We start from the raw sequence: 22,441 nt of genomic DNA on the forward strand, positions 1-22,441 counted from the left end.
GCAGAAATAGATGTTTTTCTGGAACTCTTGCTTTTTTGATGATCCAGCGGATGTTGGCAATTTGATCTCTGGTTCCTCTGCCTTTTCTAAAACCAGCTTGAACATTTGGATGTTCACGGTTCACATACTGCTAAAGCCTGGTTTGGAGAATTTTGAGCACTACTTTACTAGCGTGTGAGATGAGCATAATTGTGTGGTTGTTTGAGCATTCTTTGGCATTGCCTTTCTTTGGGACTGGAATGAAAACTGACCTTTTCTAGTCCTGTGGCCACTGCTGAGTTTTCCAAATTTGCTGGCATATTGAGTGCAGCACTTTCACAGCATTGTCCTTCAGGATTTGAAATATCTCAACTGGAATTCCATCATCTCCACTAGCTGTGTTCATAGTGATGCTTTCTAAGGCCCACTTGACTTCACATTCCAGGATGTCTGGCTCTAGGTGAGTGATGACACCATCGTGATTATCTGGGTCGTGAAGATCTTTTTTGTATAGTTCTTCAGTGTATTCTTGCCACCACTTCTTAATATCTTCTGCTTCTGTTAGGTCCATACCATTTCTGTCCTTAAATGTGCCCATCTTTGCATGAAATGTTCCCTTGGTATCTCTAATTTTCTTGAAGAGATCTATAGTCTTTCCCATTCTGTCACCATGCTTATTTAACTTATATGCAGAGTACATCATGAGAAACGCTGGACTGGATGAAGCACAAGCTGTAATCAAGATTGCCATGAGAAATATCAATAACTTCAGATATGCAGACGACACCACCCTTATGGCAGAAAGTGAAGAAGAACTAAAGAGCCTCTTGATGAAAGTGAAAGAGGAGAGTGAATATGCTGGCTTAAAGCTCAACATTCAGAAAACAAAGATTATGGCATCTGATCCCATCACTTCACAGCAAATAGATGGGTAAACAGTGGAAACAGTGGCAGACTTTACTTTTGGGGGTTCCAAAATCACTGCAGATGGTGACTGCAGCCATGAAATTAAAAGACGCTTACTGCTTGCAAGAAAAGCTATGACCAACATAGACAGCATATTAAAAAGCAGAGATATTACTTTACCAACAAAGGTCTGTCTAGTCAAAGCCATGGTTTTTCCAGTAGTCATGTAGGGATGTGAGAGTTGGACTATAAAGAAAGCTGAGCATCCAAGAAATGATATTTTGAACTATGCTATTGGAGAAGACTCTTGAGAGTCCCTTGGACTGCAAGGAGATCCAACCAGTCCATCCTAAAGGAGATCAGTCCTGAATATTCATTAGAAGGACTGATGCTGAAGCTGAAACTCTAATACTTTGGCCACCTGATGCAAAGAACTGACTCACTGGAGAAGGCCCTGATGCTGGGAAAGATTGAGGGCAGGATGAGAAGGAGATGGCAGAGGGTGAGATGATTGGATGGCATCACCAATGCAATGGGCATGAGTTTGAGTAGGCTCCTGGAGTTGGTAAAGGACAGGGAAACCTGGCGTGCTGCAGTGCATGGGGGTCCCAAAGTCAGACACGATTGAGCAACTGAACTGAACTGAAAGTTAGCATGCCTTTCTTTTTATTCATACAAATATACAAACATATGTACATATCATATACCCCCCATCTTAAAAAAAGTCATACAACACACATTACCCTATAAGCCATTTGTTTTCTTATTTGCTTAAAATAGAGAATGCCTAAGCCTCCAATATGATGTGTGTTTAAAGTTACAAAATGAAGGCACAAACATCATGGAAATGATAGGTCCAAAGTATCATGGAAAACATTAATTATATGAATATCTGGAAGCAGAAAGAAATTTTCTACTTTTGTTTTATACCAGAAAGAACATTCCTAAAATATTTCAGAAAATAAAATTAGGTAAGGCTGAAACCCAGACATTTCGCCTGCTAAAACTCATGAATGTTAACACTTGGCATTTTGTTTAAAAGAAGACTGTTTTATTTTTAGTGGGCACAACAAATCAGGTATTTGAATGCATGTAATGTTCTATTCTCCAACCTATTCTCAATTCATCTGAAAGGCAATCCTGCTTCTCAGAGCCAAAAAGAAAAACGATCAGCCGCCGTAGGTTGGGATGTAACTGATTTCTCCGATCTCCATCTGAAAGACCAACATGTAAAGTCTGTCTTTTATTTGCTATCAGACCATACTTTCAATTAAAGCTGCAGAACCGTTCAAGTTTTCCCACCTGAAAGCTGAACTGCTATAGACTGAGGAAAGGGGACCGGGGCCTCAGGGCCCAACCAGAGCACACCTCCCCCGTTCCACAGCAACAGCGTTTTAGGCCTCGTCCACCTGGACCCGCGGTTTACACAACTGCATCTCTGAACTCAGGTTAGTAGCCAGCTACCCAATTAACATTCCAAAGCGGTACCCACATATCTCGTTGTTACTGTCAACCTCCTCCATCTCCAACAATCAAATCAAGAAAGATGAAAAGTTCAATTCCCAGATGGTGACTCCTATTTCATTAAGAAATTAATTATCCAAAGTTATCCTTGAAACGTGACTGCCTACCTGAAAAGGAAGACTATATGTGACATAAAATATAGCTTTGCATGTGATTTTTAAAATATATTAGTTCCACAAAAGTTACAAATCAGTTATGTTCTCTTCTTTTTATTTATTTATATTTCTTCCTATTGTTTCCACACTAATAGGAAAACATGAAGCATGTCTCAATAAACCAATTCATATCTAGACACAGATACACTATAAAGTGGAAGAAACAGAACTCAGAGGTGATGTGGGATCTACCAAAAGTACTTCTACCCAATCCACTGGTTTCCTTCTCAGCTGCTGGTACAGGGCATCACTGCCCCATTTCCTCGGTTTCGTTAACACCAGGTCTCTATCTGAGCAGACGCAAATTTCTATGCTTTCTGCCAATTCCCAGAAAGCTGCACATAAAAGCATTTGTCATTCATATTTTAAATATATTTAAAAAACTCGACAGCGTAACACTGTGAAATTCTTCATAGAGAATTTTTACAACATAAAATTCCTATCACTGTATATATTTCTGTTTTCATTCTTGTGCCTGACATGATACTTTTGTATAGCAGGACATGACTATTCCCAAATCTCCAGGGACCAAACACATATTCGTAGCTGGTAATTTGCTCCTGTCTCTACTAACTACAACTGTCAAGAAGGTTTCTCTCTCTTTTGACAGTTGACTGCCTTGCATTTCAATAAGTGGTTTCTCAAAGGTTAGACTACTAATCTTATGTAGGTATCTAAGAAGACACTTCTGGATTTCAAACTTCCTCCAGAGCTTATGTCCCTCAAAGGGCAGAACGGAGTCTTCCACTTGATTCTGAATACCCTCAACATCCAGCGCAACACTCTACTGGGTCAACAGACACCATGTGTGGGAAGAGACTCAGGCGACTCTCATCAACATTACTCACACACCAAGTGAGCAAACACAAAATTCTTCCTGAGGGTATCAACAAATACCTCTGGACTCCAATAAACACACAGAGAAAAGAAGAGTCTGAGGAAGAGAAGCCCACTCTGCACCATAAAATGCAAAGTCTAAACCCCCCAGATGACCTTCCATGCACACTCACATATATCTCACTGTGGTCAAAGCGCTTCTTGAGGTTGTCGATGACAGTGTCCTCATTGAGAGGTTCTAAAAGAACCATATCTCCAACTCCAATCATATTGTCCAGCAGTGATGTTTTCACCTCCATCTTGGCCATAGTCTCTTGCTGTAGGAAAGAGAGAGAAAGGAACAATTTAAATGAGCAGGACTGGTTCAGATGGGTTCTTGGTACCAATGAAGAAATGAAACACTGCTAGTTCCAAACGGTCCTCACTTGCCTTACCATGGTTGTAACCTCTCCCTCCCTACAGCCTACGTCAGAAGACTGGGGGGTCAGGGGGGGTTGGGGGAGGGCTGCAGTCACTGCCAAGCTGCTAGAAGTCCCAGTCATCATCTTCCCAAGCAAAGTCCCTCTACTGAAAGAGCCACCAGGTAGCCAGGATTGCCATTTCCTTCTTTTAGATCACTGCCTCTCCCCAGCCAGAAGTTGCAAAACACTAGCAAGAGAACCCAACCCACCCCTTTCCACAAGCCCTTGCCCACCAATGTCAGACCTTAACCCACAGAAACCTGCTGCCCCAAATGGTATCACCCAGTATTCCATGATGAAAGGCAAAATGCCATTTTCCCAAAAAATGTGTTTAAAATGATGAGTACTTGCTGTAAAGCAGATGCTATCTCAAGAACTTTCTGTGCATCAATTAATTTAATCCTCACAATTCTATGAGGTAAATTGTTATCATTATACCCATTTTAAGATAAGGAAGCTCAGAAAGGTTAACGAGATTTTGCTTATGGTTAGTTAGGACTGTGTCACATTTATGTGTTAAAAGTACAAAATCACCCTTTATAATACTATACCTACGGGGAGAAACTTCATTCCAGGAGTCAACACTGACTGATATACAAAAGAATACACCTGACTTGAAAATCAGAGGTTGCCTATATAATATAACCTGCCAAGAGTGACCTCAGTATTCTTAATGCTCATTCCAACAGACACACTCCTAGAAGAGCAAAGAGACCTTACTTTGCCAACAAAGGTACATCTAGTCAAAGCTTTGGTTCTTCCAATAGTCAGGTATGGATGTGAGAGTTAGACCGTAAAGAAGGCTGAGCGCCGAAGAATTGATGCTTTTGAACTGTGGCGTTGGAGAAGACTCTTGAGAGTCCCTTGGACAATAAGGAGATCAAACCAGTTAATCCTAAAGGAAATCAACTCTGAATAGTCATTGGAAGGACTGATGCTGAAAGACTAAAGCTCCACTCCTTTGACCACCAGATACGAAGAGCTGACTCACTGGAAAAGACCCTGATGCTGGGAAAGATTGAAGGCAGGAGGAGGAGGGGACGAGGTGGTTGGGTGGCATCACTGACTCGATGGACTTACGTTTGAGCAAGCTCCGGGAGATGATGAAGGACAGGGAAGCCTGGCGTGCTGCAGTCCATGGGGTTGCAAAGAGCCAGACATGACGGAGTGACTGAACAATAACAACATTAAAAAAAAATTTTAAATGTGTACTGAAGAGCCAAAAAAGAGAGACTAAGAACCAGCAGCAAGGCTCTCCGATAAACAAAAGCAACCAATGAGGAACTATTAAATAATCAAAAAGAAGAAAACCAAAGTTAACTTCTTTGTTAATCTTTTTAAATATCATGCCAACTATACCTGGAATAAACAGCCCCAGATATTGCTAAAGCGCAACAATGGTCGCACCAAGAATGGTTTCACATACCTTGAACTAGGCCAGGCTGTTTCAAAATCAACCAGGTGGAGGTGGGGACCCCCCAAGCTCTAGAGATGCACAGAAGCCAGAGAGAGGGCTGGGCCCACACCAAGTCCTCGGAGACTGTTCAGAAATAGGAACCTGAGTGCCCAAACTCTGTCGCAATAAATTAACATTTCAATCAAATTTCAAGTTCTCAGACTTGAGAAACGCCAAAAGCAATCTAGCAGCGATACATTACATGTAATTTGGCAGATGAGGGAAGAAGGCTTAGGGATTAAGGGGGAAGTCAACCTGAGAAGAGTTTCAAAAATAACCACCTCAACCCAGCAATTTGAATTAAGTGAAGAGGCCAAATGGGAACTCTTTGCCCCAGGGTAGATTCCTGTATATAAAGTCTATTTATGGAAACAGCTACAGAAAGACAACAGTTTCATGGCAAGTAACAGTAAGGTAATTAAGCAGCCAATGCTTCTCTGTAATTAAACCTGCTTCATCATCTTTCAAATATGAGTTTCAAGCTAGAGTATGGGTTCTAATTTTTACACTTCTTTCCCAACTTTATAATCAATCTGAAGGGCAAGGGCAGAAGAGGGCAAAACACTGCTATAGGCAATGGGTAAAAGGGGAAAACTCTGAAAACACAACTTTCGCAAATCAAAATACCACAATAAAGTAAACCAAGTGAAAAGGTGATACCAACACCCACTTAGTCCAGCCAGCACAGTTTTGTTTCATACCAGTTTTTTTTTTTTTTTTTTAAGCATGTAGGTTCTCTGGGGGAGCAAACAGTGATACCCTCCGCAACATTCTCATTCTGGTGAAACTGGAACTCTGATAAAATGGCACAGAGATACTTCCTATCTTCAAACAAATGAACTGATTCCCCTGACTACCCTCTCCAGGCCTGGTTGGGTCACTCTGACATCTCAACAAAATTAGCCCGTATATTTCGTTCAGCCAAAAGAAACTGATTTGTTTCTTCTCTGAAAGAGCAACACTGACTATGGGAACAAATTTCAGAATCACTTGCTAACTCAAGGTTTCCATAAACTATCCAAAGAATCCACACGGGAACACATGGAGAGTACCGAGGACACTTTGTGTTTGATGCATACAAGTTCATCACCTGCACCCTTCCCAAGAGCCCCCCAGGGGAATGCACGTTGTTCCAAGGAAGCCACTTTTATCTCATGTCCAGGAATAGAGCATGTGATCTAGACTGTGACAATGAACACATTTCCATCTCCCAGCCACGAGAGCTGACTCAGCGCTGGTTATTTAACTGAGCCTGAAGTTTTGGCTTGGAGTATTAGGACAAAGGTTCCATCTACCTCTGGGTGGCATGATTTACAGATGTGGTACTAGGAATTGCTGCGATCATGACTGCTTTTGGGGTTCCCCTGGTGGCTCAGATGGTAAAGAGGCTGCCTGCAATGCAGAAGACCTGGGTTGGATCCCTGGGTCAGGAAGATCCCCTGGAGAAGGAAATGGCAACCCACTCCAGTATTATTGTCTGGGAAATCCCATGGACAGAGGAGCCTGGCGGGCTACAGTCCATGGGGTCTGCTTTTATGAGGGAGCTAGTCTGAAGAGGAAAACAGTACACAGAGGAGGGCAAGGAAAGAAAATAACCCAGTGACATCACAAACTTCCGGAAAGGTTTGCACCTGAAGCCTGCCACACAGCTCGCAAGTACTTATCATTTAAGTTGTTTGAGTTGGATTTTCTATTATTTTCGACAGAAAGCATCTTATCCAATAAAAGAAAGTGGCACAAGGAAATAGAATATTGTAAATAACACACTAAAGAGTATGAACCGGCTAAGCCAAGGCCGCAAGGGTGGAGGCATGAGGACCTACTTACTAATTTGGACTGGCAAGATCACCGTCGATATTTAACAGAGAAACAGGTGACCAAACCATGGACTGTTATGCCTTAAAACATGAACCTTGTGCTTGCAACTTTTGAGAATGTGAGAAAGCGAGGCTATGTGTGGGCTACTCACTGAAGATCTACAAGAAAGCTATAAAACTAGCCTGTCCGAAAGCCAAAGGGGAGAACACATGATTCTAAGAGGAGTCACCTGCCCGGAGGCAGGAGATGCAGAGAAGTCCTCTATCCTAAGAACCAACTGTTTCATCTCTACAGCCTGAGAACAGGATAGCACACCCACCACGAAGATGGAACACAGGGAAAGTATCACCCATGCTACTGCTTCTTAAGCTTAACTATTTCCAGCTGGATTCCATTCACCAAGAGCTAAGGCCAGGTCCAACTGCCCAGAGACAAGTTCTCAGATCAGTTCTAGGTTGAAAACCTAAGGGGTTGGTAGTATGTCTGATTTTTATTGGGGCTTCCCAGGTGGCACTAGCGGTAAAGAACCTGCCTGCTAATGCAGGAGATGTAAGAGATGGGTTTGATCCCTGTTTCGGGAAGATCCCCTGGAGGAGGGCATGGTAACCTACTCCAGTCTTCTCACCTGGAGAATCCCATGGACAGAGGAGCCTGGCGGGGTACAATCCAGGGGGTCACAAAGAGTCGGACAAGACTGAAGCGACTTAGCATACACGTACTGTTTTTTATTAGTCCATGGAAGCAGTAAACCTTGTAAGCCAATAACATTTTTAAGGGAGTCTGGCTGACAGTGACGAGTGCTTAATCTTTAAGACAATCAAAACCAAGACCTCCAACTCATAAAACAAACTAAAAACAAGAACTGTTAAAATATGACAAAGCCATCACCCCCTACACTCCACTTTAGATGGGGCCACAGAAGACAACAGTCACAAGAGATCTTCTTGATACCCTCTGTGGAGGGGCAACTATGTTTTCAGCCACACAGGCAACAGCTGCATGATGCTGGCTGGAGCATTTTATATTCTTAAGCCGAAGTACAGAAAGAAAGGCATATCTGGGTGTTGGGCAGCCACAAGGGTATCCAGAGGAGACATTGCCTTTTTTTTTTTTTTAATGGAGACACTATCTTGTATACAATCCTATTACAGTAAAGAATCCACCTGCGATACAGGAGACCCAGGTTTGATCTCTGGGTCAAGAAGATCCCCTGGAGAAGGGAATGACAACTCACTCCAGTATTCTTGCCTGGATTCTCCAGGAGATGGACAGAGGAGCCCAGTGGGCTAGTCCATGGAGTCTATTCTTCAGTTCATGGGGTGGCAAAGAGTCAGACACAACTGAGCAACTTTTACTTTTACTTTTTTTCCCCCTTTCAGGGAGTCCAAGTTACCTTAAGACAAGTAACTAGTGAGAAGTAATGCCTAATTCTCACTACAGAATTCGAAGGAGACAGATGTGCTTTCTCCACCCTCAAAGAACATGGCTTGTGTGAGTGTGTGCGTGCTAAGTCACTTCAGTCGTGTCTCCAACTCTTTGCAACCCTATGGACTGTAGCCCGCCAGCCTCCCCTGTCCGTGAGATTCTCCAGGCAAGAATACTGGAGTGGAATGCCATGACCTCCTCCAGAGGAGCTTCCTGATCCAGGGATCAAACCAGTTACCTACATCTCCTGCACTGCAGGCAGACTCTTTACCCACTGAGCGACCTGGAAAGCATGAACATGGCTTATGCACAGCCAATCACATCCTTCTATGACCAGGAGTCCCGGGACATGATGACAGACAGCAGCATGAAGACCAGGTGGTTCCCGGGCCCCGGCTTCTGCTATGGAGCCCGGTGCCCAGTCCCCCAGTCTTTCAGAGGTTCCTGCCTGTATCCTCCCTGGTCCTCTGACCTTTCAGCAATTCTGTGAGTTCCTACATCCTTTCTGCATTGCACCCAACCAAAATCCTTGCCTGATTTGAACACCAAGTACTGTGCCCAATATAAGTATTAAACCACTGTTCGATCTTCAATATTATGTGAAACCAATCTTTTTCTCCCAACCTTGGAGAAAGCAATCCACAAAATACAATGACTGGCGGAGCCTTTAGAGGACCACTGGGGAACCTGGAGGCAGGACCTCCACCTCAGAGCACTGGTTTAGCCCCGCCAGAAGCTCACCAACTGATAACAGGTGACTCCATGGCTGCACAAGCTCTTTTCATCTGTTTGTCCATCCAAGAAAAACAAAATATATCACCACAACCATTCCTTCCCCCACTTACTCTCATCTCAAAAACTTACTACCTATATTGCAGTGTATATCAATTCATTTACTGGCATCTTTTGCAGCATAAAAATACCATTTAAAATCTGAAAAGCATCATTTCAAAAATCCCTCAAAATCCAAAAGAATGAAACATAAACATCCCACACCATCTTAAAATGCCATCTATAACCTAACATTTATATATGAGTAGTCCACCCAGCCCCAAACTTAAATTACAAGTCACCTACCATGTTGTCTATGCCTAGGGATGTCAAGACCAGCATTCCCCAAGCCAAGAGCCCCACACAGACATGGCCAAACCATACAGTAGATCCTTATGAAGAGCATGGCCACTCTACTATTGACATCAAAAGAGCAACACTAAAACTTATTCCAAAGTAATTGGTAATTTAATGACTGACTAAGATGTATTTTAAGCTGAAATATATTATCTGTTAGTCTCCTACGTTACTCAAAAGCCTCAGAATGCCACAGATGAGAGCAAATGTGTATTTTTAAGTTGAAAGTTTTACTGTAGAATCTGAAAGAACATTCTCAAATCAGAGCTGAGCTGGGCAATGGTTAAAAAGGATTAACATTAATTTATGAACACAATTTTAAATTTGAAAAAACCGTGGACTACAAGCTACTGTTACATAAAACAGATAAACAACAAGGTCCTACTGTATGGTACAGGAAATTATATTCAATACCCTGTAATAAACCATAATGGAAAGGAATATGAAAAAGAATATAAAACATATAAAACTGAATCATTTGCACACCAGAAACTAACACAACATTGTAAATCAACTATGAAAAAAAAGTGTTAGTGGATCAGTTGTGTCTGACTCTTTGCAACCCCATGGATGTCATCAACCAGGCGCCTCTGTCCAAGGGTTCCTCCAGGCAAGAACACTGCATAGTGTTGCCATTCTATTCGCCAGGGGATCTTCCCACCCAGGGATTGAACCTGGTTCTCCAGCATTCCAGGCAGTTTCTTTACCAACTGAGCCATTCAACTTAAAAAAATAGTAAATAATGGAAATTTCCTGGCAGTCCAGTGGTTAGGACTCTTAATGACACTTTCACTACCACGGCCCAGGTTTAATCCCTTGTGGGGGAACTAAGACCCTGCGAGTCTCCCAGTATGGCCAAAAAAATAAATAAATGATATAAATAATAAATAAATTTTTAAATGTGAAGAAATTTCTTAAGCAAAGCTATAAAAGCCACTTGCAGGAAAACTTAATGAAAGCAGGTTATCTACTGCTCTGATAACTGTAAATGAGGATGTCCGAAATACATCTGTTATAATATACATCAGGAGCAGAGCCTTCGGGGAGCCTTCTTACCGTAGCAGCCACTGTTATTTGACTCGAGTTCCCCTCATTAACCTCCTTATGCCGTAGTCTTGTATGCTTTGTAGCCCCTTTTCTGGAGAATCAGCTCCATGGTGTCAAGAGTCACCCTTATTCATCTTTATTTCCCCAAAGGCACAGTGCATGGCCTCTGGCACATGGCAGGCATTCAGACAAACACAAAAGGAAAACAAGTATGCAAATTTATGGTTGACAACTGAGTTGTTCAATAGTGCACATTCTCACAGCTGCCATCCTGGGCTGGGTGGTTCCCTCCCAGCCAGTCAGAAGGCAAAATAATGACTGTGGCTTCAAGCCACTTTGATCCATTCCTCTAAAAACACAATACTATCAACAAAGGACAGGAAACAGAATTGAGCTATTTGGCTCCCAAAGACATCGCTAATGCTTTTAAGGATAACATGAGAAACACATTTAACTAAGAAAACAAGGCCAATGTGGCAAGATTTCATGAATAAAATAAGAGTCAGCAAATCCTGATAACAAAACAAAGGCAACAGAGAGGCCAAGTCTATAGGACATGGTTCAATACCTAACATAACGGGCTAAAAAAACCTGAAACTTCCTTCCTGGATCTTTCAAAATAGCACCAACCTCATCTTTGAGAAAAATCTGATTAAACTTCCATTCAATTCGGTTCAACCAACCGCTTACACTATTCAGCCCTGTTGGTCCCTGGCATTGTGTTAAGTGCTAGGGACACTCTGAATAATCATGGAACCTTCTTGTCCCATACACTCCCCAGGAGCTCACAGTCTAGTAAGAATCGAGACAAAAAATAGGTGACTTTTGAAATGTCAAATGACCATCTTAATGATTAAAAGCAACACGAGTTCACTAAAGGAAAAAAGAAATCAGAAAATGTAGATGAGCAAAAAGAATATAAGCCAAATCCAACAGCCTCATGCTTTAGTTTAAATCCTTCTGGATTCATTAGAATCCCTAGAAAACCTGATTTTTATAACCAATGAAATGGCCATCATTTCTGGCTTTATAAATTGATCAATGTAAGTATTTCTGCCTCAGGTAGGAATGTGAAATAGATCTACAGGAGCTATGAAACTCTGGAGCTACACCAACAATATCCAACACTTTAAAATTCAGCCAAATTGGATGGCCACCTGTCCCTCTGTTCTTTACCTTCTGTGTGTGTGCTCAGTCACTCAATCATGGCTGACTCTTTGCACCCCCATCGTCTGTAGCCCACCAGGCTCCTCTGTCCATGGAATTCTCCAGGCAAGAATACTAGAATGGGTTGCCATTTCCTTCTCCATTGATCAGGTAAGCCCTAAATTCTCCAATAACTCTCCAGTATCTTTTAATATTCAAATTCCTTAGGAGATGCTCAAAAATATCAGAGAACTGCCATGTGACCCAGCAATTCTACTTTAGAATTTGAAAGGAGGGACTCAAATGTTCATGTTCAAAGCAGCATTATTCACAAAACAAAACATGGCAGACAAACAATGGAATATCATTCAGCCTTAAAAAAAAAAGCAAATTCTGACACATGTTATAGCACAGATGAAACCTGAGGACATCTTGCTAACTGAAACGGTTCAAGTGTTAGTCGCTCATTCGTGTCCGACTCTTTGTGAACCCACGGATGGTAGCCTGCCAGGCTCCTCTGTCCATGGAACTCTTCAGGCAAGAACACTAGAGTGGGTTGCCATTTTCTCCTCCAGGGGGTCTTCCTGACCTAGGGATTGAACCCAGGTCTCCTGCATTGCAGAGTTCTCCCACACTGCAGGCAGATTCTTTACCATCTGAGCCACCAGGGAAGCCCCAAGAATACTGGAGTGGGTTGCCATTCCCTTCTGCAGGGGATCTTCCTGACCCAGGGATCGAACCCGGATCTCCCGCATCACAGGCAGATTCTTTACCATCTGACCAACTGAAATAAGTCACAAAAGGACAAGTACTGCATGACTCCACTTATGTGAGGTCCTAGAGCAGTCGGACACGACTGAAGTGACTTAGCAGCAGCAGAGCAGTCAAATTCATGAAGACAGAAACTAGGACGGTGGTTACCAGGGGCTGAGGGAGGAGGGAAAGGGAAGTCGCTGTTTAACCAGTACAAGGTTTCACTTTGGGAAGATGACCAATGGTGTTGATGGTTACACAACAATGTAAATATACTCAATGCCACTGAACTGCACATTTAAAAAGGTTAAAATGGTCATGATATGTTATGTATATTTTATCAAATATTAAAAAAAAACTTCCTCATCAGAGCTGACATGACTCCACAATTGGACTCCAGCCCTCCTCCTCATTCTCACTGCTGCTTGACCAAGTCTCTCAACCCCTTAAGGCAAACCTCACATGAGGGACCTCCTGGGACAGACAGGAAAGTGGTTGTAGCTGTAGGCCTTTGCTCCACACATCAGCTGAGCTGCTTGTCCTAAATAAGTCCCCGCTGACTTAAACCGGTATGAGCAGCCCTTCCCCAAAGGCCATGTGCTCCAAGCAAGCCCTACACATCCAGCACAACTGTCAGCCTGCTGGTCTCCTCCGGCCTCTGGAGAAAGCCTGGGCTCCCCACGTGTGAAGACCCCCGCTGCCTGGCCAAGGGAGGGTGCACAGGGCGCTGGTTGCGGAACAGGTGGATGGATGCACGTGGGGCTGACTCAGCCCATTTTTCCTTCCAGGGCTGTTTCCATTGGCTCTACCCTTCCTGCCAGAGAGCCTCATGAGGTTCACCAGGAATAAGAAAGACCTGGCTTAGAAACTGAAGGCCAAAACACTTTCTCAGTATTTGTGAAGTTAAGGGCAAGTGGAATGAAAACTGCATTCTTTAGGACAATTTGCTCAAGCAGAGTGTTTCTTAAAGGAGAAGAGGCGGGTGGGCCACACAGGGTGCTGTGCAGGGCTCCCCCAAGTCTAAGCAAATGGGCCATGACGTGCATTTGTGAAAAGGCTCAGATGGTACCAATTTTCATTCCTATCAACACACTCCTTAGAGAAGCTCATAGTATACGGGATGCTGATTCATGGCTTTACTTCACATAGTTATCTGATTTTCCAATCCTGTCTTCCACTGTTAAAGCCACTACATACTGAGGTTTTATCCATCTTTCTCTAAAGCGTTTTGTTAAGGATATTTAATAGACTGCTAGTAGGAAGGCCTTTGTTAGCATCTTAGATTTAGGAAAGAAATAGGCCTAACTACCGGGCAGTTTCCATATAATAACTGTTGTCTTGAGCTCCAACTATGGATAATACAAAGGACATTAAGTTATCAGGCAATGATAAAATGGAATAGATTTGAACTGGGAATGAAAACAAACAGCTAAAACCATACAAAAGCCCATAAACCACAAAGCCAGACCCAGATCTTATAAAGCTCTGTGAATGCAAAAGGCAATTATTGCAACTTTCTGGGTATCTAAGCATCCACACCCCAGAGGGTACCTCTGAATAGGCAGAGATGGGCCAGGAACCACTCAGTGTCAATGTCAAGGTTTGTTTCTGTCTGGGTATAGCAAGCCTGGCCTTATCAACCAAAGCCGTCAGCCAGGAGCTGGGCTACCCTCAACCCCGGGCACGGTCCAGTTATTAAGGATTTGAAAGATAGCATCTAGACAGAACTTTATAATTTATAATGTGATGTGTAAAAAAAAAAAGCTTTTTTCTCACTAAGGAAATGATGAATTGTATTATCAAGACTAATTAGAAAGACTTTTGAATCAAAAATAACTGGCTGCTATGACAACATTGAAGGTTTTGGCTTACAAACTACAAACTACCTCTTCTGATGTATGAGCAAAATTTCTTAGGATCCCAGGCAAATCCTTATTTTACCAGAGACAGAAATGGACCCAGGAGATGTTGCATATTTGGTTTCTGGAAGAGCCAGGGTGAAGAGGAAACTTTCCTAATGGGTCTAAGAGGCTTTCACACTCATTATATTACACACACATCCTTCACTCTAATTCCTAAGTCATCAAACTTCACAATACTCCACAGTTCTTAAAGAGAAGCTTGACTTGGGAAAGAGTAACTTTTCACAAGTTTAGTAGCAAGCGTTTACCATGACTGAGAATTCCCATTTGATCCACCCAACATGGAACATCACAGGCTTTGAATCACTGACCCAAGCTTGCATCCAAGGAAATTCATCTCTGGAATTTGAGTTTCTGATCTAAAAACTCAGGGATGACAACATCCAGTCTGCTTCTCTTTTGAGAAAGCAAAGCCCGACTCCCAGGAGGCTGTCACCAGATGCCAGTTCTCTCCCTCCCTAGCGCCTGCTTCTCCTAACCTCTCCCCTGCTCAGCCTTGAGGTCTCCGGGCCGGCGTGTCCATGTAAATAACCTCGAGCATTGCCTCCTGTGCAATGGGCATCCCATGGAGGTCAGTACCCCGAGGAGGCACGCAGCCAACAGCACTGTCTCCACCGTCACTTCCCGGAGGAAGTTCTGCAGAGTCATGGCAGGAACAACTGCCAAAGGGCAGGGTGCCTTCAGAGAACGCCACCCACCCCCATGCCTCTTCTCCACCCCCTTCCTCAGCGTGGCACCCATCGGGAATGGAAGACAAGCCGTCCTGGCTTTAGGGGGAACCTATGGTGGTGCTGTCCCACTCACACTGGACATTATGAGAACTCATGAGCTAATGTCTGAAAAGGCCTATGACTTCCTGAGGGACAAAGGAGCCAAAAACTATAAACCACTGTTATAGTAAGAAACACAAACTCAGCTGCACGGGGACCTGCAAATTATAACCAATAGGCCTCTCAATCTGTTCCCTCATGACGGATTAAAAAAATTTCCAAGAAGTCCAGCGTGTTTAGATTGGCAAACCTGACACCCTGGGACCCCCAGGTGAACGTAAAAGGGCTCGCGTGTAACTGGCACTCCTGACGGCTCTGATTAGTTCCTGGCTGGTGCTCAGACCCCAAATGCGACCAGTGGTTATTAAACAGAACACAGCCACCAGGGGAAATCCAACTTTCCTTCCAGATGAACCGGCCTGTTAATCAGAGGGTCTCAGTCTCGTCCCACACGCTCACACCCACACCCAGGCTCTCCTGTCCCGAGCCCCTCCTCCTGCTTACATGGTTTGGAGTCCTTCTCTCTGTTCTCTGTATGCTTGATCAGACCATCCAAGCACGCAAGCTGTTCCCCTATAGTTCAAAGTACAGTGATTTGCACCTGGGAGCCACACATGTAGGGTTCCTTATACCCAGCAGTTTGGGGGTCCCTATATGTCAATATTTGAGGACACTTGGCTGAACAAAGACACTCACATGAAATAGCCTGGGGTATACCAAAGCAAAACTACTTTCCTTAAAAAAGGCTCCTTGCGTCACCCAGGCTCTCTTCAGTGACAATGGAGGGAAATGTACTGAATTTAGTGCACTCTCTGCGGTAAGGAAGCAAAGGATCTCTCCGGGACACATCAGCTGTTGCATTCTGCAACAGACCAGAGGTTGGAATGAACACCACAGTGGCTCAGAAAGAATCCCCCGAGTTCCACGTTGTAGACAGCTCTGCAGTAGCGCGGGGGGACCCAGGGCACTGCCAACGTTGAGCCTCAGTCTCCCCACTGAGGGGCTGAACACAGCGTCTCCTAAGGTCTTGTCCCAGCTCCCATCATTACTGACTCAGCATGAAGAGCTCAACTGGGAAAGACTGACTTCCTTCATTTCAGGGTAAGCAATCACGGGTCTGATTACAAAGAATGTGAAAAACCAAAAATGCCAGGCCACAGAAAACTTTCCCAATGACACTTACTCAGACATAAAGGAACGCAGCTCTCTTTGTTCTGACCTCACCAGCCAAAAAAAAAAAAAAAAAATATATATATATATATAAAGGGAATAACCACACACAGCACAGAAGGAAATGCACAAAATCACAGGATCACCATCAGGAAAGGCATCGGGACACATGTGACCGTGTTCTCTGTTTACAACTACACGCTTAGCTGCAAAATGGCACTGGCTGTTTTAACAAATGTATCTAGTTATGAAAGCAAAAAGGGATCTAAAATTAAAAATTAAGAAATCTATATAAAACCAACTATACTCTAATAAGAATTAAAGAAAAAGAAACTACAGTAAAAGAAAAATATGCATCACTCAACACTACCTCTTCAGTAATGTCTCTGTGCTTGTGGTTAAGAAAAAGTATTTTTGGAATAATAAAAATTCAGAAGCTTCCTCAAGCAGTTATCCACTAAACCACTTTAGTGGATAGTTACATATCCACACTATTTAATCAAAGACAGAGATGTTTATACATTTACGTTAGGGCTTCATGAATGTTTATTAGTTGAGAACTGATCAAACAAAAACAGCTAACATGTTACCAAAATGACACTGATATGTAAATTGAGAAGGCAAAATGCCTTTGTCACTGAAAAAGAATTTTTAAAGAAAATAGCTAAATTACACTGGGGTTACTTCACCTAAATTGACTAAAATTAGCAATCAGATTAGAATTTGGAACTATTTTCTGGAATAACTTTTTTCTAGTTTTTGCTCATTTTGGAAGTATTACTGAATTTAAAACCAAATGCACCAACTTTCAAACTACCACATTTTAATATTGTACAGCATCAACTCAAAAGGCCTAAACACCTTAAATTTACACTCTGTCTTTAATCATGTCTCTCACTAGATAAGTAGGTAGGCAGGTAGATCTAAAAACTACGGAGTTCTCTTTAAATGACACAATTATGACATCCGAGTTTAGAAATTAAAACTGCTTACCAACTTTTCTTCTCCATTGTTTTTTCCACCAGTTTAACCAGCACTCTAGCATTCAGTTCATATGAAAGGGAGAGACAAACATTCGTTGTGACAGGGAAAACACACTAAGTACAACAAATATTTTGCAAACAGATAAGAGGGGGAAAGTAGTTCAATATCCTGTGGCTAGGAAGACACAGCCTCAGCTTCCATCCAGAACTGCATTATATGATTAACCAGGCTGGGCTCTTCCAATCACAGCCTCCTGTTCTGACCTGTGCCCCTAGGATGCAAAGGTACTGGAAGAACAAGGAACGAGAGACCCTTCCCTGCTTCCCGTCACTGGCAAACTAGCTGGGTGAAAAAAATTCTTAGGAGCAATGCAACGAATAAAGCAAGCGCTCAAGGATTTCTCTGGCAGCCCAGTGGTTAAGACTTTGCCTTCCAATGCCAGGCAGGCTCAACCCCTGGTGGGCAGAGCTAAGAACCCACATAGCTTGCAAGGCCAGCAAGCCAAAAAACATAAAACAGAAGCAAAATTGTAACAAATTCAACAAAGACTTTAAATATGGTCCACATCAAAATTAAAAATCTAAAAAAAACAAGCGCTCACATAGGGCTGATAATTAACCATAAAAAGAATATAGAGACTACCATCTATGTTCAAAGGTGAACTATTTTCATGGTCTAGGAGAAACACAGAAGGATGGCTGAAGAGGTGAAACCTGACCATCCTTCTTGAGGATGAGTAGGATATGATTACTAGAATGTGATCAGGGGCTTCCCAGGTGGCGCTAGTGGTAAAGAACCCACCTGCCAATGCAGCAGACCTAAGAGATGCAGGTTTGATCCCTGGGTCAGGATGATCCCCTGGAGGAGGGCATGGCAACCCACTCCAGTCTTCTTGCCTGGAGAATCCCCATGGACAGAGGAGCCTGGTGGGCTACAGTCCACAGGGTCTCAAAGAATCGGACACGCCTGAAGCAACTGAGCACTCAGAATGTGATTAAAGAGAGAATAACTTAAACAAGAGGTACAAGACCTATTCAGAAGATGGTGTCTAGACAGAACAGCAGCAGGAGACAGCTAATCTCACGTCCTGCGGGGCCGTGAGGCTGGGAGGAGAGAAGAGCTGGGGCAGGGCTGAGGTGGGGGGGGGGGGGGGGCCGAGGCAGGGGAGAGGGGAGGGGGCATCACACAGCCTGCCTCTTGCAGTCATTACTGGGCTCAGTGCATCCAGGGGGCAACAAGTGTGAATGACAGTCACCGGTGATAGTCGGATGGAAAATGAAGTTGAGGACAGCCGTTAGAGATGACGGGAAGTCATCAAAAATTTTTGAGCAGACGTGGAGACAACAAAAATTTGAAATTTGACCAGGAAATAATCTGAATTTGTTGGGGGAGTGAGTAGAAGCAGGAAGTGGGATTCCTCTGTGCAGTGCTCACTTCAAGCACTGCATAAAAATGGGCCAGCCAAGGGGTAATGTGGGGACTGACATCAAGTCAAGCTCCTGAGGGGCTGGGATTGCCCTAAAGGACACCTTTTTCTACTTGCATAAATGCACTGTACAAGCTAGCAGCAGGAAATTCAGTTGGGGCATGAATCTAGAAGTCGGGAATAAGAACTAGGGTAGAGCTAATAGAAATGAAACAAGAAGATAAGTGCAAGAGAAAGAACAGACAAATCTATCATAAGAGGTGGGAAACTAACTTGATGGGAGAGCACAGAGAGAGAGGAGGATTTAAGACTCAGGTCCTTTTTCATCCTAATGCTTAAGTTTGGCTGGCTGTTTTTTTTTAAAGGTCAGTTAAGGTTGGAAGTCATAAGTAAATGATATATACCAAAGCCTATTAATATTATTTTTTAATATATGTGTTTAGTTGCACCGGGTCTTAGCAGCAGCATGGGGACCTTAGTTCCCCAACAAGGGACGGAACCCGGGTCACCTGCAGTGGAAGCACAGTCTTAACCAGTGGACCACCAGGGAAGTCCCCCTAAACCTATTATTTTAAATAAACCCTATAAAGATATATATTTATTTTCCAATCTTTTTCTGTAGTGTTGAGGCCTTCTGAGTCTATGTCCATTGACTGTAGTCTCCAGTGGTCTCTTGTAAAACATCCTCCATGGCATCACTTTCCAGGTCTAATTTCTTCAAAGAAAGGTGAGGCTATAAAGACACCTGGGATGCAATGTGGGGTGGACTGCAGTATTCCTGACAAATGCTCACTACTCTTCTCTACAGGCTTGCTGAATTCAGGTGTATAGCTAAGAAGGTTTCACATCTGCCCTTCCTCGGCCACAGAGTAAGCAGTGTTTCAGAGGGCAGAGCTCCATCACATGCACCCTGGACTGAGGACCAGGGCCACATGGGCAGACCTCCCGCCTCACCTATAATGGCCCACCCACTGTGAGTGTGATTATTTGAGTCACTAAGATTCTCAGGTTTTACATAATCACAAGTTAATCTGCTTATGCTAAATAACTGACAATTTTAATGGGAACACTTATTTTATGCTCTCCCAAATCCTCTGGGACTCCCCGGTGGCTCAGTAGTGAAGACTCTGCCTGCCAAGCAGGAGACACAGGTTCAATCCCTGGGTCAGGAAGATCCCTTGGAGAAGGGAATGGCAATCCACTCCAGTATTCTTGCCTGGGAAATCTTATGGATAGAGAAGCCTGGCGGGTTCAGTCCACAGGGTCACAAAGAATGAGACATGACTGGGCAACTAAACAACAGCAAATCCTTTAGTTACTTCAGCAAATCCTAAATCAGCTGTAATCACTTTTAGAAACTTATTCTTATTAGGTGGTTTATAAAATAATCAAATGATTTTTCGTAGAAACAATTCTTTCTGCATACATTTTAAAAACATTATATTAACTATAAGAATAAGTAAAGCTGGCATAAATAGGCTTGAAATAAACACAGCTGAGTCCAGATAAGCATAGACTGGTAAGAAGGGAAACTCAAGAGCACACTTATAGGATGGCCCTCCAACTTGGCATTTCCTGTGTTATGGGCATCAGCTATATTTCACAAAGGAAAAGAGCGCCAGCTAATCCACCCAATCTGGAGGTCACTAGGAGCTTAAAGAGTTTTTTAAAGTTATGAGCCTAGACAGTTATAAGAATGAACAGTACTATCATATTACCAGGCTAAAAATCTAGTTGGTTTTTCAAAACCATATCCAACTACCATATTTATTCTGTCCCAAATGTACAGTCAGAAGTGCTTAAGTCATTTAAGAAAGCACAAAAATAACACTTCAAACCCACAACCAGACATAGAGTCAAGAGTACAAGGTCACATGTCATTCCAATAACCTACCTCTCAAAGATAGAAAGAAAAAACACAGAAGTTACTATTAAAAACTAAATTTGAGTTTCATACTTTAAAATTATATACTTCTTTTAAAGCTGTCGACAGAGATAAATGTTCCTCTCAAGCTTGCCCAGAAAAATCTGGGTGCTTCTATTTTAGGTAGCCAAATAGTAAATCTATCCATAATTTATCTCCTTTGAGAAATCTGGTAGCCTTTTCAATAAAAATGTGAACTGTTATGTAGAAATCATGCTGATATATTTCAATAGACTACTGAGAGAAACACTATGTAAACACATATACAGACACCCCAAAGTGAGCAACCATTTTAAATAACATATACTCACAGTTCAACCCCAACTCCTTCACCAATACCATGCATGGAAAGCCTCCCTCGTCTTCATCTAGTAGGAGAACCTACACTTCTATATACTTTTAATTCCAAAAAAAAAACACCCACATCTGGAGAAAAAAGGCAGTAATACCGTATCTACCCAAATAGTTCTGCCCCCAGGCACTACTGGGATAGCCACCCACTCAAGTCTTATTTTAACTGACATGGGCTCTTGGGGGCGGGGGGAATCCAAATCGAAACTTTGGTGGGGGGAGCATTAATTTGTAAAATATGAGGGGAACTCATAAAAATTTTGACTGAACCCTGTAAATCAATGTTTCCACTCTGGTTTGTTTTTGTTTTTTTTTTAAACTGTGAAATGAGCAGCCATGAGGGCAAGATTACAGAATGGTTTAGTCTGAGCATCAATTAAACTTACTACAGGGTTAACCAGACACAACTTTTACACCTGAGAGAATGAATGCTTTGCTATATGAGATTGAGCTAGAGCTGAGGAAGAGTTGAAGACAAATAAATGAACTTGATTCCAGGAAGAGAATAAAGCCAGCCAAGGCCTAAATCCTAGAAAACCTGGACACCAAGGGACCGGGGGAGGTGAGGATAAGACTAGAGCAAAGGTCACCACGGCCACACTCGCGGGCTTTGTGTGAGGGTCAACAGTGTGCAGGGTGGGGGGTGTGGAGGAAGGAGAGAGAACAAGCGTGTCATCAGATCTAGAATCCACCTGTTAGGAGTTGAACTGTGCCTTCACCCCAATGCCAAATTCATATGCTGAGGCCCTAACCCCTAGCACCTCTGAGTATGGGACAGGGGATCTTTCTCCATCCAGGGATCGAACCTGCATCTCCTGCATTGCAAGTGGATTCTTCACCTCTCTTTACCATATTTTATCCCTGGGTCGAGAAGATCCCTGGAGAAGGAAATGAGAACCCACTCCAGTATTCTTGCCTAGAAAATTCCAAGGACAGAGGAGCCTGGCGGGCTGCAGTTCATGGGGCTGCAAAACAAGTCAGACACGACTGAGGGACTCAACAACAACAACACTTGGAGACAGGGCCTTTAAACAGGCGATTAAGTTAAAATGAAGCTGTTAGGGTGGACCCTAACCCAACATGACTGGTGTCCTCATAATGTAACAGGAACACAGCCAGCATAGACAGAGGGATGCCTCTACAAGGTCCAGTGGGAAGGTGGTCATCTGTAAGTCAAGAAGAGAGGCCTCAAAGAAACCAAACCTGCCGACTCCTTGATCTTGGACTTCCAGCCTGCAGAACCGTGAGAAAATGTTTTT

General features: G+C 43.1%; 1 protein-coding gene across 3 annotated transcripts in view; it reads right to left on the minus strand.

The window, feature by feature from the left end:
* MYO1B (myosin IB) overlaps positions 1-22,441 on the minus strand; it is a 190,419-nt gene that overhangs the window by 153,522 nt on the left and 14,456 nt on the right. For all 3 annotated transcript variants that reach the window (XM_061149115.1, XM_061149117.1, XM_061149116.1), the window contains one exon: positions 3,575-3,718. In XM_061149115.1, coding sequence (XP_061005098.1) covers positions 3,575-3,709 — 135 coding nt within the window. In that variant the 5' untranslated portion in view covers positions 3,710-3,718. Of the gene's footprint in view, positions 1-3,574; positions 3,719-22,441 lie in introns of those variants that run through there.

The sequence above is a fragment of the Dama dama genome, chromosome 8 (genome assembly GCF_033118175.1).
Source record: "Dama dama isolate Ldn47 chromosome 8, ASM3311817v1, whole genome shotgun sequence".
Lineage (NCBI taxonomy): Eukaryota > Metazoa > Chordata > Mammalia > Artiodactyla > Cervidae > Dama > Dama dama.